The sequence below is a fragment of the Aquarana catesbeiana genome, linkage group LG03, assembly GCF_042186555.1.
Source record: "Aquarana catesbeiana isolate 2022-GZ linkage group LG03, ASM4218655v1, whole genome shotgun sequence".
Classification (NCBI taxonomy): domain Eukaryota; kingdom Metazoa; phylum Chordata; class Amphibia; order Anura; family Ranidae; genus Aquarana; species Aquarana catesbeiana.
The window spans coordinates 652,338,034-652,354,014 of NC_133326.1; the positions used below are offsets into that span (position 1 = coordinate 652,338,034).

Consider the following 15,981-nt stretch of genomic DNA (forward strand, 5'->3'; position numbering starts at 1 on the left):
GGCTGTGCATATTACAGGGGTTTACATGTAGATTTCAATTCTGTTTTCTTTGCTTGCCCTGCCCTCCCTGGATCTATGCAAGCAGTCTTGGCTATTTCAGGTTAGTCATTAAGGTACTTGAGCACATTAACACCCCCCCCTCCCACCCCTACCCCCTTCCCCCTCCTTTTTTCCTTCCCCTTCTTCCCTACCCCTGCCTTTCTTCCCTCTCCTTCCCTCTTCCCATTTTCCCCCTCCCTTCTTCTCTTTCCTCCTCCTTTTTTCCCCTCCCTCCCCTCTTTTCCTTCCCTACCTTCTCCTCTTTTCTCCCCCCCTTACCCCTCCAACAACCCCCCCCCCCCATTTCCCCTTTTCAACCCAGCCCTATATGTTGCAATTGTACTATCATTTATATTCTTTATACTTTTTATTATAGCTACCTTTATCTTCCACTTGTAACTGTCCCCCACCTCCGATGTAGGGGAACGTTGGCGGTGTTGCGACTCCGGCTGTATGTGGGTTCATTGGTAAGCGGCAGTCTTTGTTTTTCCCTTGCTTCCCCACTATAATGGCAATAATCATCATATATCTTTGTGTTACTGTTATTTTTGATTACCATGTGTATTCTATCAATCCATTACAAATATTATTCTCTTGATGAAGCGGTAAAGTTGTATAAATAAAAATCTTATTTTGTATAATCATTTTGTGTATTTTGTCCAAACTGGTACCGAGATAGTCCATCCCTTACTGTGTATGGGTGACCTGTTGGGGACTGGTCTCCCTTTCTCCATTTCTTACACCACCCCCTGCTATATAAGACAATAATGATCTTAAAATAAAATGAATAATAATAATGCCCATAAAATAAGCACAGACAGTGAAAACTGTACTGTCCTCATACACTGGTGGTCAGTGGAAAACTGCACCTGTACACTGGCGTTAAGTGAAGAAGTGACCCATCACATTTTATGGCAGTGGAAAATTGCCCCCTTACATTTGTGGTATTGTAAGTGGGAGACAAATCTGCCACTGCTCAAGGAACCCCTAGCAACTCCAGGAGAAACCCTAGCTTATAAACCCTTTGCTGAGGCATTGACTTGGAACACATCTACTGATTAGAAGTTCTTACTTCACTCTGACACTGGCAGAAAGTGTAGAAATGATCCATCACATCGTATGTCAGTGGAAAAGTGCCTTCTTACATTGGCATAGTTCCCATATGTCACTGATTTCGAGGGACTGTCCTTCATGCAACCCAAAGTCCCTCTGTCCCTCTTTCCTCCTTATTTGTCCCTCATTTTTGTCTGATCCATATAGTTGTATATAAAATGCAGTACTTATATATAAAAAAATATTCTACAGTGCTAAACCATCCAATTTCCAAATTGCTGCATTTGTAAATTCCAAAAGCCAATATAAGGGAAAAGTAGTGGTAAAAAAGCACTTGTGCATTTAACCAATCTTTTTTTTTTGGTACATTTCTTCTTTAAGGGTGGTGTCCTATGCCTACATACTTTTGTTAGTAGATGTCCCTCATTCCAATCTCAGAAAGTTTGAAAATATGCATTGGTGGTCATTGTAAGTGGGAGACAAACCTGCCACTGCTCAAGGAACCCCTTGCAACCTCTGCCGAAACCCTAAGGTTCCAAAGAACCCTAGTTGGGAAACTCTATTCTAAGGCATTGACTTCTATCATGAGTTGATTAGGAGTTTTTTTTCACTCTGACTTTCTAATCTGTATGTTTGCTCCAGGTCAGTGACTCAGAAAGTACTACAGCCAGGGACAGCCCGGTAATTAGTATTCTTAGAACAAGGTCAGCAATGTAGGCCCCAGGTTTCCGTAAAATATATTTTCTTTACAAACCTAAACAAAATTCTTCCCTTATCTGAAAGGCTTTCTGGTAATAGTTCAAAGATACATAAAAGGACTTATACTTGCAAAAAAGAAAAAGTAAAAAGTATTTGATGTTGTGTGCAAGGCCTTAGAATACATGTCAATTTGCCCATTAAGGCAGTGGTTATCAACCCTGTCCTCAGGGCCCACTAACAGGCCAAGTTTGCAAGATAAATGCAATACATCCGAGGTGATATCATTTGCTGCTCAATGATTGCAGTATTCCAGTCTGCATCTCCCCAAGGTAATACATAAAACATGGCCTGTTAGTGGGCCCTGAGGACAGGGTTGATGACCACTGCATTAAGGGACACTAGATAGCCCTGTCTAACATCTGAAACATTTGCTGCATGCTCCTGTTCTTCCTTTCACCCTTTGGAGCGCTTTAAAAAACCTAGTATTTCCAGGTACAGGGGAGAATATACCATCCTTATCTCCCACCGTGTAAAGCTTAATGATTGAATGGGCACTGACCAGGTCTGCATCCTTTGTAGGATCCGACACAAACCGTCACAAAGCTTACAGGGGGTGGCTGGATGGGGCAACAGGGGAGCTCACGGAAAGTATTAGTGTGTGTAGGCAGGACAGAATTTAAGAAACTCTGTCACTTTCTCAACTCAACTAGGCACACGGGTATTTATTATTCTTAGCTTATAAGCACTAGTAAAGCATCTGATTTGGCACTGGCAAGCATATGCAAATCTTCAAGCAGCACTCTTTAAGCCCTTAAAGTAGTCAAACTTCTTATTACCTGAAAGCACAGCCAACATTTTATAACATAAGAAACCCTGCAAAAGATCCAAAACCTCCCCTCAGTTAATACATATTATTGACCACTAAATGGCACTCTTAATTAGTTATTCATAAGTAAAACAATATTATAGCAGTGCAGACCATTGTTGACATTGTTGATACCTTAAAGCACCCTTCAGCCCCAGTCCAGTAGTGTTGAATACACACCTTAAAGTGGGAAAAAAACCTAACTATAACTATTCCTAAAAAAGTTCCCTTCCTCCTCGTTCTACCTGTCCTGCCTAAACGGTATAAAAAAATGGTGTGTGTATGTATTTTTAATCCGTTCTGGTCATGTGACGCTGCGGCTTCAGCATCCCTGTGTCGGTGAGCTGCTGCTGCAGGGAAGAGGAGGGAGCTCTGACAACTGCAAGGCCATGGGAGCCTATGGGTGATGTCTCCCGGAATTCACAGCTATTGTCGAGCACTCCACAGAGCTGTAGGATCACTTGACTGGACCAGAGCAGATTGAAATAGATAAGTACACAAGTCTTTTTTTATACAGGTTAAACAGGAAAGGTAGGAGGAATGGGGGAGGAACGTTTTTTTTTTTTAAGAATAGTTATAGTTTTCTTCCACTTTGAGTGGAGTGCTGGGAGTTGAGTTCTGCTTTAACTAGAAATGATTATAGAAAGTAAAGAGGCATCACGGTGTCCATGATGTTTTCGATGGAAGATGAATGACATGTAACATAAAAATGATGTGCAACTCACCTGTAATTTTGTCTCTGACCAGCTTGCAAGATTCAATTTCTCCAATACTGCCAAACAGGCTCTTGAATTCCTCCTGTGTCATGTTTTGTGGAAGATAGTTGACAATCAGGTTGGTTTTGCTGTCGTCTGCGGCCCCATTTGTGCCGTTGAGGATGCCCACGCTGCCGGGACCATTACTGGCCTGTGTTTCCATGGTGCTGATTATCTGCTGGAGAGAAGAGAAGAAGAGGGAAGGCAAGACGTCAGCATCCATCAATAAAATGCCATGTCAGCCATGACGGTGCAGTTCATATTATGTCGTCTAGGAAATGGATGAAGTCATCTTTAATGACCATAAAGTCGTTGGTGGCCTTGTTAGGTTCCTATTACTGATTACATAATTGGATTCAGTAAAGCTGGTGATATCAATGCGCATTACCAGAATGTAAGCTCATCAATGTTCCGTCACCAACTAATGTTAGTCAGGACACATTCATCAGGATGAGTCATTTGTATTACTCTATCAAATTAAAGTGCTAGCCCAACCAAAACAAATTTTTCTGTTATGGTTGGCCAATAGTCAGATGAATCACTCACTGTTTTTTTATATTCTAGGAAGTCCCTCAGGAGACCACCCCACCTGGAAACTTGTCACACGTATTGAAGCTGGCTGGAGCCTTCCTTTCAGTCTTGCATAGTTGTACAGGCCCCTCGCCTGTACTGAAATTGCTTACTCTGATTTCACTGCACACTGTGAGCTTCTCACAAAGTGCATTGGAAGATGCAACAAGTCAGATAGAGTCTGCCTCATTTCCTGGCTGGAGGAAGTCCAGAATCATCTAGCACTTTCCTCCCCAGGCTAACTTTCCCTGGCCCACCCATTCCATTCATTGGAATTCAGTTCTTTAAATCATGGAGTCTCAGCATCACATATGGGCATTACCATAGCTTCTTGTTTTCAGGATGCTATGTACAGCACCCTGACAGCTCCTCCCACCATCCTTAATATGCCCGCATTGCATTGGGAAGCACAGAGATTCAGTGACTATGTCACCAGGTCTAAAATAAAGTATGTAATGAAAACAGGAAGGCTTTATTTAATCATTTCGTTATCATTTTGATGACAGGGAAAAGGGGGAACCAGGAAAAACAAAATTAAAGCAGAATAAACTTCTGCTTTAGACTGTTTATACATTCCTAAAAAGCATTGAGAGCTTTAAAACAAACCAACCTTTCTAGCTGCTTCTCATGTGAAGTTATTTATTTTTGAAGAATACACAGACTCAGAAGATTCTAATGTCCCACCCTTTGCCAGCGCAGCCCTAATTTCATTGGCCTCCCCAGCTAAATTTTAATATTCTGGTTGTACACAGTGAAATATTAGCCCTGCCAGTTGGGTGGGGTGTCTGTTAAAGTCATAAACATGGGGTACAGTAAAGCCTAGCACACACTAGCAGGTTTTTTTCATTCAACCAAGCAGACTGAACGAAAAAAAAACCTGAAGAGCTCAGGAGAAGATCCTGTACTAACAATCTGATGCTAGTACACTGATCACCTCACTGAGCTTTGGTGTTCTGACAAGGGAACGCCCCCCCCCCCCCCGCCAGAACACACCAGTCATCCATTGGCTGAGAGCGCTGATCGGATGCCGCTCGGCAGACCTTTTTAGTCATACTTCTTCGACAGAAGCTGAACATTTGGCTGGCTTCTGTTGGACTGGCTGCTGTGCACATGGGCCGAATGTTGGCCGGTTGAACCAAACAATACCACCCAATATTTGGCCTGTGTGTAAAGGGCTTAAGGCTATGTTCACATGAGCACCAAAGGGAGAAAAGCAGCATTGAGTTCTCAAGTGTCCATATTTCCATGTTCTCCTGGAATTGCAAAATACTGTCCAATTCACTGGCTTCCTCTGGTGGGTGCTTACAGCAAAATGCGGGATGCATCAATTCCTAAATAAATATAGCCTAACATTGGAATATGGGCAAGTCACAGCTTGACCTTCCAGCCAATTTTGGCTGCCCACAAAATTATCCCAACTTCCCCATCCACCACCTAATACCAAACTCTGGTTAAAATCTGGTCATTTATAGATACACCTTGAGGCGGAAATGATCACTTCTGACATTGGAAGCCAACAGAGATTTTGGAGCTTGATGTAGCATCTCTGAGTGACCCCAACAATCCAAAAATAGCATGGCATGTAAGTTCTGAGTCTATCCAGTTGGAGCTCACAAAGGGCTGAGGGCATGCTCTCTGTCCCCATGTGACAGTGTTGGGCTAATTACCAAGCTCAAGCTTTGTCACATAGAGTAAGTCAAACGTTTCTCCATACCTGAAGGAGGTATGGGGTAGTTTCTTCAACACTTCCTTCTGCCGGAAAGAGCAGAAGGGGAGCAAAAGGAAGATGAGCATGTGGGGCCAACACCAGGATTAAAAAAAAAAAAAAAACACCCTTGCAGTGGGGAAGGGGGTTGGGGGGGGGGGGGTGAGGTGGGTTGCTTACCATACACCCAATACGAAGAAATGTTACCAGCGCACCAAGGATTCCTCAAACGAGTCCAAAGCTTTAATACGTGGTCACATGGTACATACAAAGCCAAAGTTTTGCAGCCACGTTGGGCCCCTTTGTCAGGTCACTTGCCTGATGAGGGGGCCTTATGTGGCTCCAAAACGCTGCCTTTGTATGTACCATGTGACCACGTAATAAAGCTCTGGACCCGTTTGCAGGAATACCTGGTGGGCTGGTGACAATTCTTCGCATTGAGTGTCTATGGTTCCCAGCCTGGGGTCACTGCAGCACCCACCAATACTGTATTGTGATTGGACTTTTTACCATACACCTTCACTCTGGCCCGCTCGGGAGCTCTTCTCTCTCTGAAACTCCAGGCTGTGGGTAGAGCCTCGGCATATTCATATACAATAGAGGGTTATTAACCCTCTATTGTACGTTGAGAAGGCTGGAGTTTGACTGGAGTCAGTCACAGCTTACAAAGCAGACTACGAGGACCAGTCGCAGCACTAGAGGAACCTTGCTTGAAGCAAGGAATTAGGTAAGCATCCATACCTTATTCGAGTGGTTATCACTCAACCATGCCACTACCTGCACGGAGTTTGCATGTTATTCCTATGTGGGTTTTCTCCTATGCTCCAAAGAGGTACTGGTAGGTTAATTGGATCCTGCCAAAATTTGCCCTGGTATATGTACAATATGTCACTTAATTCTCTCATCAACACAGTTAGTGTGATTGGGGGAATCCCTCCCGTTCTACACCCCAGCACATATTGAGCAATTAACCCTTGCAATGCAGGAAGCCCCACTGCAAGGGTGGATTTTTAAAAACATTCCTGGAACTGGGCTTTATTCCAAACCTGTTGCTTGGCTCTGCATGGGCAAAGCACAAGTTTGGTTTAAAGTCTGCTTAAGGCATGCTAAAGTGGCTTCTCAATCAAGATTATCCTAAGCATGCCTTAACTGGCACGCCTTAAACGATATTGCAGCTTGATGAATTGGGATCATAATATCCATCTTGTACCGGTCTGACTTTAGTAGAATGAATTCTGATTGTCTGCCGAGGATTATTGCACTCTGCTCCCTGGATAAGCCCTTTAGTGTCTTAACTGTCACTTTTCTGTCACATTCATGAAATGCATCCACTGTGGCGAAGCCTGAGAATAGAACATGTGTTCTGTCCCGACAGTGACAAATAAAACTTGTTGAAGCATGTCGGCCTTCTCCTTATTCCCTGGTAATCTTTTTTCACAGGCCGCTGCAACCGTGAAAGGACTGCGGCGTTGCAAGACATCTGCCTTTTTTTTTTTTTTTTTACACCACATCTTTCTTTTCTATGCTAGTAATTTCCAGTTATCAGTGGAAGAGGAAAACAAAAACTCTTGTTCATTGCTAATTATGGCCTTGGGTTTTTTTTTTTTTTATATTCTGACTGTCCGGATTAGCACTGTAAACGTGCAATAATCAGGCGGCCATGCTGAGTTTTCCTTCCTGCTATTAATGGGAAATTCTCAGGCACCGGATACATTGTGGATGGTTGTGGTAAAAGCGGAGGGAACGGCAGCAATGAGCAGCATCTGTCAAGCCAACGAGCCAGCCGCTCCGTGTAATTAGCATGGCAGTCGCGAGTAAGCAGGACGACTTTAACGAGATTTCAGCCGAATTAGGCCATAAAGACCCTTTTCATCCTCCAGTCTGGGATTAAGAAATAAACAGTGAGAGAAAAAGAGATAAGGCTTTAAACCCATTACTAAAATCCTGCTAGACGGAGGCGGAAGGGTTAATGACAAGGCCGCATTTAAACCCCTCCGAGCGGATTCTTATCGAAGAAGAAAATACTGACAGTTCTTGAACTGGGCAATCATTGTCACTGACCCAGATACGTGAGCCCTGGTATCAGACATGTTCATACTATCTGACCGATGCTTCTCCCGGGCACAGTTGTCAGATGTCCGTGATGTCCACCAAACAGAGCCCAGATTTAAGGGTATAAAATGTAACGATAAAACCCCCTGTCTGCACACATTAGATTCACTTCTAAACCCGTCTTCGTGTTTCTTCATGCTAATTTATAATGGCGTAAAAAGCCTCTGCCCTTTCCTGGTTTGATCTGTTATTGCCTATTTTTGGCACTTAATCTTTTAGTCCTCCAAACAAAAATTAAGACTAGATATGGCTGTAAACATTCATATATTTACTTATACTTAACAAGGTCGAAATGTGCTTTAATGCTTTAGTGGGCAGTACAGAGTCTAAGGGGTTAGCACTTCTGCCTGGCACCACTACGGTTGTTGGTTTGAACCCCAACTATGGCACTACGTGCCTGGAGTTTGCATGTTCTCCCTGTGCCTGTATGGGTTCCCCCCACATTCCAAAGACATGCCGGTAGGTAAATTGGCCCTAGGATGTGTATGTATGTGAGCAGTGGCGGCTGGTGGGTTCTTCTTTTGGGGGGAGGGGTGGCAAACAAAGAACACCCAACCGGCAGCGTAGCAAGGCACTGAAACACCAACCCCCCCCCCCCCCCCCCCTCCTCAGGCGGTCCCTCACCTAAAATAGAAAAATAGCTGGCAACTCTATTCCATAAGAATAATTTATTGGCACATGTAGGAAAACAAAAAAACAGACGCGTTTTGGCTGGAGAGCTTTGGTCCGGCACTTACCTGCGGGGCTGTGGTGTCCTCTCCTCCTCTCCTGGAGTGTGGGCAGTGGCTGCGCCAGCTCTGGTGTCCGCTCCTCCAGCTTCTTCCGCCGTGTGTCTCCTCTTTCGCCAAAGCACTAGGCATCCAATAGGATCGGAAAACAGGTCTCACAGACCTGCCTCCTGATTGGCGGGGAGGAACTTTAGTGTGAAAATAGCAAATATTAATTTGCTGTGGTCACACAACTGCGCTCCGAGGCCACCCTTTTTTGAAGCCTATTAGAGCCTCTGGCTCTAATCAGGTGCTTCAAAAAAACACCCACCCCGCATTGAAATCCATGGTCAGGCGCCACTGATATGTAGATCAGGGGGATAGGGATGGATAGGGGAGGCGGCGCCCGTGCGCCCTCTATGAACGGGCCGCCACTGTATGTGAGTTAGGGACCTTGGATTGTAAGATCCTTAAGAGCAGGGACTGATGTAAATGAACAATAAATATGTAAAGTTCTGTGCAAATATTTGTATTAAACAGGGCTTTTTTTCCCAGGGGGGACGCACTAAATGTAGGTCTATTGATGCTGGCTGCTGGGGAGTCTATTGTTGCTGGTGAGGGATCTATTGTTGCGGGGGGGGATGTTTGCTTGGAGGGATCTACTGTTGAGAGAGGGGTCTATTGTTGCTGGCTGCTGGGAGATCTGTTGTATCTGGCAGACAGATCCTCTCAGGATGTATGTTTGATGTGGTGGATCTATTGTTGCTGGGTTGTTGTTTTTTGCGAGGGATCTTTTGTTGGTGGGGATCTATTGTTGCTGGGTTGGTGGGTCAGGATTTATTATTGCTGGGTGGATGTGGCGATCTATTTTATTGCTTTTCTTGACATTAACAAATTCCATACAAATTACTTAGCACCGCAAAATGATACTTGGCTCTGTATTCTCTACAAGGGGCGGTACTGGGAGGTTGGTAGAGGGTGGAACCAAGGGACGGTGCTCAGAGGTGGGTATGGGGCAGAGACAAGGCGTGATCTAGAAGGAGGGCGTTCCCGCACCTATTCACAGAGAAAAAAAGCCCTGGTAATAAATAATAATAATGCAAGCCCTCACTAACCTCTGTAGCTGCAGCCGCTATTGAGAAATTCATCCTTAAAGTGTAAGTTCACCAGGATGGATCATAGTGTTTCCGATTTGTCAAAGTGGTCACATGAATTGCTCTGATTCCTTCCAAAAGCCCTAAGGGAAGAAAAGTGGAGCTTTCAAATCCGCAGACCGCTGCACTGGATGTGTGGGCAGTGACAGATAATCACCCATAGAGGTAAGTGCAGGGGGGTGGGTGTTAGTTCAAATTTTCATTTTTGTGCCCTCACTAACCTCTGTAGCTGCAGGCACCATTAAGAAATGAATCCTTAAAGTGTAAGTTCACCAGGATAGATCACAGCAAGTCAAAGTGGTCACATGTCAGCACATGACCAATCTAAATTGCTCTGATCCCTTCCAGAAGCCTTAAAGGGAAGAAAAGTGGAGCTTTCAAATCTCCAGACCACTGGATGCCTAGGAAGTGATGGATAATCACCCATAGAGGTAAGTGCGGGGGGGTGGGTGGGTGTTAGTTTACTTTTTCATTTTTTGAGAAAAGGTGAACTTTAAAGTACTTCAAAGCTGCACTCTGGGAATCTGAAGATTCCTTTGCTTGGTTAGGTTTGGGGGACATAGACCAACGTCTTCTTACCCCTGTCCCAGTGATCGGGTAAGTAAAAGCTACCAGCAGGATCCTATTTAAAGACCCAACACTCTATGTGCAAAAGGTAATATATTGCGGCTTACCAGCCCTTAGATGTGGTGGAGAATTTGTTTTCTTTTTTTTAGGCTAAGAACATTTCAGTAAGTGCAGAAAATACCTGTTGATCTTGCCAGAAATGCAGTATACTGGTTACTGCCTGTGAGCTGGGCAGGAAGCACATCAATTTTATATTTCTTATGTAAACCACCAGTCTCATCACTTCCTATGCAAGTAAAAAGTACACGTTTAAAGTCCAGCCTGGGCAGCAACCATGGCTGCTTCCATAGATACAGTGGAGGACTGAGTGTAGCCACCCAGGGACAGGAAGTGTGTTATTCACATGATTATCAGGTAAGATTAAAGGGGAAAAAAGCAGGAACCTCAGCTAAGGAGTGGTCAGCTGCAATATTTATTTTATTTTAGATATGGTAAATGTTCACAAGAGAAGCAATGAAGTTGTTCAAGTAGGGTCTCAGCACTCTGCTCTACCCTCTTCCTGTGCTCCCACTTTGTGTTGACATTAGAGATTAGAAGAAGGGTGGTATAATGCTGAGACACTGCTGGGAGGGGGAGCAAGGTTATTCAGCTGAACTGCTGAAAATCAAAGTGAAACTTTGAGAATGAATTACTTCACAGTGCTTGCAGCTACATAGGTCAGCGGGGGGTTAGTTTTAAAACCCAGTTGTTGCTTTTTAAAAATATATGAAACACTTTTTGCTTGGAAAGAGTTAGGAACCCAAAAAGTATTTACTGCCTAGTAATTTCACAATAGATTTTTATTGAAAAAATATAAAGGTACAAAACATGGCATATGAGAACTTTTTGAAGATAGTTGACAGCTAGAATAAAGCTGCAGAGAATGTAAAAACATCCAACAATATAAATTGCATAATAATAAACAAAACTTGTAGCCTGTAAGTTAGAGTAGGTATCGATGAGCCAGGTAAATTTTCAATAGGCAATAAGCAGGTCCAGACGACGTCAAGTCTGAATAAACAACAATATCTGCAATAAGGAAATAAGAAAGAAGGAATGAGAAAGGAAGGATGTCCAGGGTAGGAGGATGGGAGAGAGAGGTGGAATAAGGGCAAGGTGAGTGAGCGTTAGCGATGTCAAAAGCCAGCACCCCAATTCTGGACTACCATAATGAGTTATAGCTCTCTATGAACAATGACGGATAGGCATATTGTATCCACAGGGTCCATATCTGGGAGAAATTATTTTGAGTGTCCAGTAGGATGCTGGTCATCTTCTCATTAATAAAGAATCAGTGGATCCGCTGATGAACTTCCTCAAAGGAAAAAAATTCTTCCAGGCTTCTTTGGGAATGGCCTGTTTGACCGCTAACAAAATGTAGGCCACCAATTTGAATTGGGCTTTTTTTTTGGGGGGGGGGGGGGGGGGTTAAGGTGCAATACCAAGGATCTCTGGGAAGAGGACGCTTGAACAAAGAATGAATGAGCTTCGGAACCTCGGTCCAAAACCGTGCGAGCATGAGGCATGTCCACCAGGTATGTGAAATTTCAACTGGCATTGGGCAGCCACAAAAGCACAGACCAGTATTGTGAAGGCTGAAGGTGGGCTACACGTGATGGGACCAGGTACCGTCTGTGTCTACCATATTTCTGTCTACATAGAAATATGGTAGACACAATAACTGTTTTTTTTTTAAACATGCAAGCTTGGGGCTGTCATCTTCATCCCTCTGTTACTACTTGGTGACATACTGACCTGGATTAAACCAGGGCAGCCTCAGGACTTCAGCATAGTTTTTTTTTCAGATCCCTCTAGGTGGTGAAACCAGGTTAAGAACACAGCATCGGAGCCTGCACATTCAGGAGCAATTCAGCTACCGTATAGCTGTCCTGAAAGGCTTTGTTGAATAATAGAATGTATAGTCTGCTAAATGTCCTTCAGACTACAATGCCTACAAATAAAGACATACCATAGCAACCGCAAATACATTGCTAAATATGTGAAAAGTCAAGGAATCATATATAAATACAGTAAGTACAGTACAGTATCTTTACTATTTTCTACATCTAAAATGCCTAGTCCAAGTCAGGTCAGTGCTTTCAAAGGTTTGCCCACAGACTACACCGAATACAGTCTTCTATTTTCTGTATCAATCTAAGTACTTACAGGCTAAGGGACTATGCAAACAAATGGTGCAGCGCTACAACCTGCAATCTGAAGGTGGCTCTAAAACCCGGTGCTCTGGCTGAAAGTTCTCTGGAACGTCACCGCTGCACAATCCACAAAGAAATGCTGGCTAATTGGTATATAACAGCAAAGCGGCTATTCTTTACTATAGACAGTGAAATACAGCCAATAAAATCCAACGCGTTTCGGCCGTTTCAGACCTTAATCATGGCCCATGATTAAGGCCTGAAATAGCCAAAACGCATTGGAATTGTGTTGCCTGTATTTCACTGTCTATAATAAAGAACAACCACTTTGCTGTTACATAGTGATGTGCTAGAATTTCTTTGTGGATAAGTGAAGTGGAATGCACCTGAAATCATACTGTATTTGTCCATCAACACCAGCCCCTGTTGACACAGAGACTTACTAAATATAACAGTTCGAGAAGCCAACCATGTACACAAAGCAACCAATTCAATTCCCCTTTGCATTGGTCTGAGTTTAGCAAAGTAAGTTCTTATTGGTTGCTGTATGTTTTGCACTCCAAACAAGGTCTGCTTATTTAGTGATTGCCCTTGCTGAAATGTTGCATAAAACTGCAAAACAAAAACTTTGGGAGAAAAAAGTTACTTGATATACCCAACGTTCCCCCAGCTTCCATACTGCAGGGGGTGATGGTAAAATCGTGCAGATGAGATCCAAGGGAGTGTTGAGTAGCACATATTTCAAGAGAAGACTTTTGTAGCACAGTGCAGGATCATCTTCAAACAAAATCAGGACTATCCAACATTCCCAGGGATCTTTCCGAAAGGATGGTGACATCCCCCTCGCTTAGGTAGCAAGGAGGAGGTGGCCCACTCTAAATAAGTGGCATTTTAGTGTAAGGTCCACTTTAAGAGCTTGTTAACTCTTAATTGGTGTACTGTGCAGTACAACAGCAAAGATTGTATGTGTTTTGGGATGCACTGTGCTAATTTTATGAAGACTGGAATGGGAACTTATGGGGCAAAGTACCAACAAAGCAGCCTGCAACCCCCTTTTCAGATGGCTTGTAACACAGAATAGGTCTTACAGAAAATCAGATTTTTATTTTTTCCACGAATTTTGCCTGCCTGGTGTGAACAAGGCCATAGGGGTTTCTTTCTTGAACAGCTGATTAAATAAGTCCAACTATGTGCTGTATAATTTGTCAGCTGTTTTATTTGAAGTGATTTGACCATGTATGACCTATATCTTTTGGGAGTAAGGCCCCTTTCATGAGAACGTTCTGATCAGGTCCGTCTGTCTATTTTTCAGGTGGACCCAAATGGAACCTCGATTTTTCTTTTTGGAGTGGTGGGTGTACAAGTACATGTGTACAAGGACTACGTCCAAACCTTTCTCTTTCCATCCAGCGGATCAGATGGCAGTCAGGTGTAAACGGACAGGGGTCTGCTGATATCCGACCGCCAATAGAGGAGAGTGAGCTGGGTCCGTGTCCGCTCTTCATAAGCAGAGCAGACATGGACCTGTGATCCGCCTGCAGAGCGAGGATCAGCGGACAGATCCCGTGCTGAGCAAGCCGATCAGAGCCGGAGTACGCCCCATGCCAAAAGGGCCTAAGACAGAAAGACACATTGGCTGTCTAATGCCATCAATCAATGCTGACTCATGATCACCTTTTGGATAGCTGTCCTATTGGGTTTTCTTGGACAGTTCTGGGTAAGAAAGTAAATGTATGTGCAGTATATTCAAATTAAAGATTAGAGCAGCGATTCTCAACCAGGGTTCCTATGGTTCCTTGAACTGTAGCTGATTGTCCTCTCATCTGATGATACCTGCGTAGTCCTGGGGCCAGAACCACTTGGCAGAGCCAGCTCCATGACAACAATGAGATTTTTAGCTGTCTGTAAGTGTGACAACCACTGTAAAAAAAAAAAAAAAAAAAAAGGCGTTTTTTCCACCACTATCAATGAATTAATTTTAACCAGGATTCCCTGATACCTGAAAATGAATTTAAGGGTTACTATGGGATGGAAAAAATGGTCTTGGGTGTGAATGGGAAGCAGGTTTGTTAAATTTGGTGTTATTGCTCTCACTCCCTCATACTGGTCACTGGAAGTTCAACATGGCACCTCATGGCAAAGAACTCTGTGAGGATCTGAAAAAGAAGAATTGTTGCTCTACATAAAGATGGCCTAGGCTATAAGAAGATTGCCAAGACCCTGAAACTGAGCTGCAGCACAGTGGCCAAGACCATACAGCAGTTTAATAGGACAGGTTCCACTCAGAACAGGCCTCACCATGATCGACCAAAGAAGCTGAGTGCACGTGCTCAGCGTCATATCCAGAGGTTGTCTTTGGGAAATAGATGTATGAGTGCTGCCAGCATTGCTGCAGAGATTGAAGGGGTGGGGGGTCAGCCTGTCAGTGCTCAGAGCAAACGCCGCATGCTGCATCAAATTGGTCTGCATGGCTGTCATCCCAGAAGGAAGCCTCTTCTAAAGATGATGCACAAGAAAGCCCGCAAACAGTTTGCTGAAGACAAGCAGACTAAGGACATGGATTACTGAAACAATGTCCTGTGGTCTGATGAGACCAAGATAAACTTATTTGGTTCAGATGGTGTCTAGCTTGTGTGGGGGCAACCAGGTGAGGAGTACAATGACAAGTGTGTCTTGCCTACAGACAAGCATGGTGGTGGGTGTGTCATGGTCTGGGGCTGCATGAGTGCTGTCGGCACTGGGGAACTACAGTTCATTGAGGGAACCATGAATGCCAACATGTACTGTGACATACTGAAGCAGAACATGATCCCCCCCTTCAGAGACTGGGCCGCAGGGCAGTATTCCAACATGATAACGACCCCAAACACACCTCCAAGATGACCACTGCCTTGCTAAAGAAGCTGAAGGTAAAGGTGATGGACTGGCCAAGCATGTCTCCAGACCTAAACCCTATTGAGCATCTGTGGGGCATCCTCAAACGGAAGTGCAGGGTCCCTAACATCCACCAGCTCCGTGATGTCATCATGGAGAAGTGGAAGAGGACTCCAGTGACAACCTGTGAAGCTCTGGTGAACTCCATGCCCAAGAGGGTTAAGACAGTGCTGGAAAATAATGGTGGCCACAAAAAATATTGACACTTTGGGTCCAATTTGGACATTTTCACTTAGGGGTGTGCTCACTTTTGTTGCCAGCGGTTTAGACATTAATGGCTGTGTGTTGAGTTATTTTGAGGGGACAGCAAGTTTACACTGTTATACAAGCTGTACACTCACTACTTTACATTGTAGCAAAGTGTCATTTCTTCAGTGTTGTCACATGAAAAGATATAATAAAATATTTACAAAAATGTGAGGGGTGTACTCACTTTTGTGAGATACTGTATGTATATGAATGACAGACTCGGCAGCAAATCAAACACAGCAATATTTTAGTCAAAGATGGCTTGCATTTGAGATACATTCGCACTGCCTTTCCATTGATCTGAATAGAGCAAGTGCTCTTAACCTTTTTACAATTACAGACCCCCAATGGATTGCCAAATATGTTCTCATACCCCCTTC

General features: G+C 43.9%; 1 protein-coding gene across 7 annotated transcripts in view; it reads right to left on the bottom strand.

Moving 5' to 3' along the window:
* Positions 1–15,981, bottom strand: part of ELAVL3 (ELAV like RNA binding protein 3) — an 89,998-nt gene that overhangs the window by 35,335 nt on the left and 38,682 nt on the right. For 3 of the 7 annotated variants that reach the window (XM_073622673.1, XM_073622674.1, XM_073622679.1), the window contains exons 2-4: positions 9,621–9,742; positions 3,382–3,589; positions 420–542 (exon numbers count right to left, since the gene is read on the bottom strand). In XM_073622673.1, the coding sequence (XP_073478774.1) occupies positions 420–542; positions 3,382–3,589; positions 9,621–9,653 (364 nt within the window). In that variant the 5' untranslated portion in view covers positions 9,654–9,742. The remainder of the gene's footprint in view (positions 1–419; positions 543–3,381; positions 3,590–9,620; positions 9,743–15,981) is intronic. The other 4 variants (XM_073622677.1, XM_073622678.1, XM_073622676.1 and 1 more) reach the window with 3 other exon arrangements.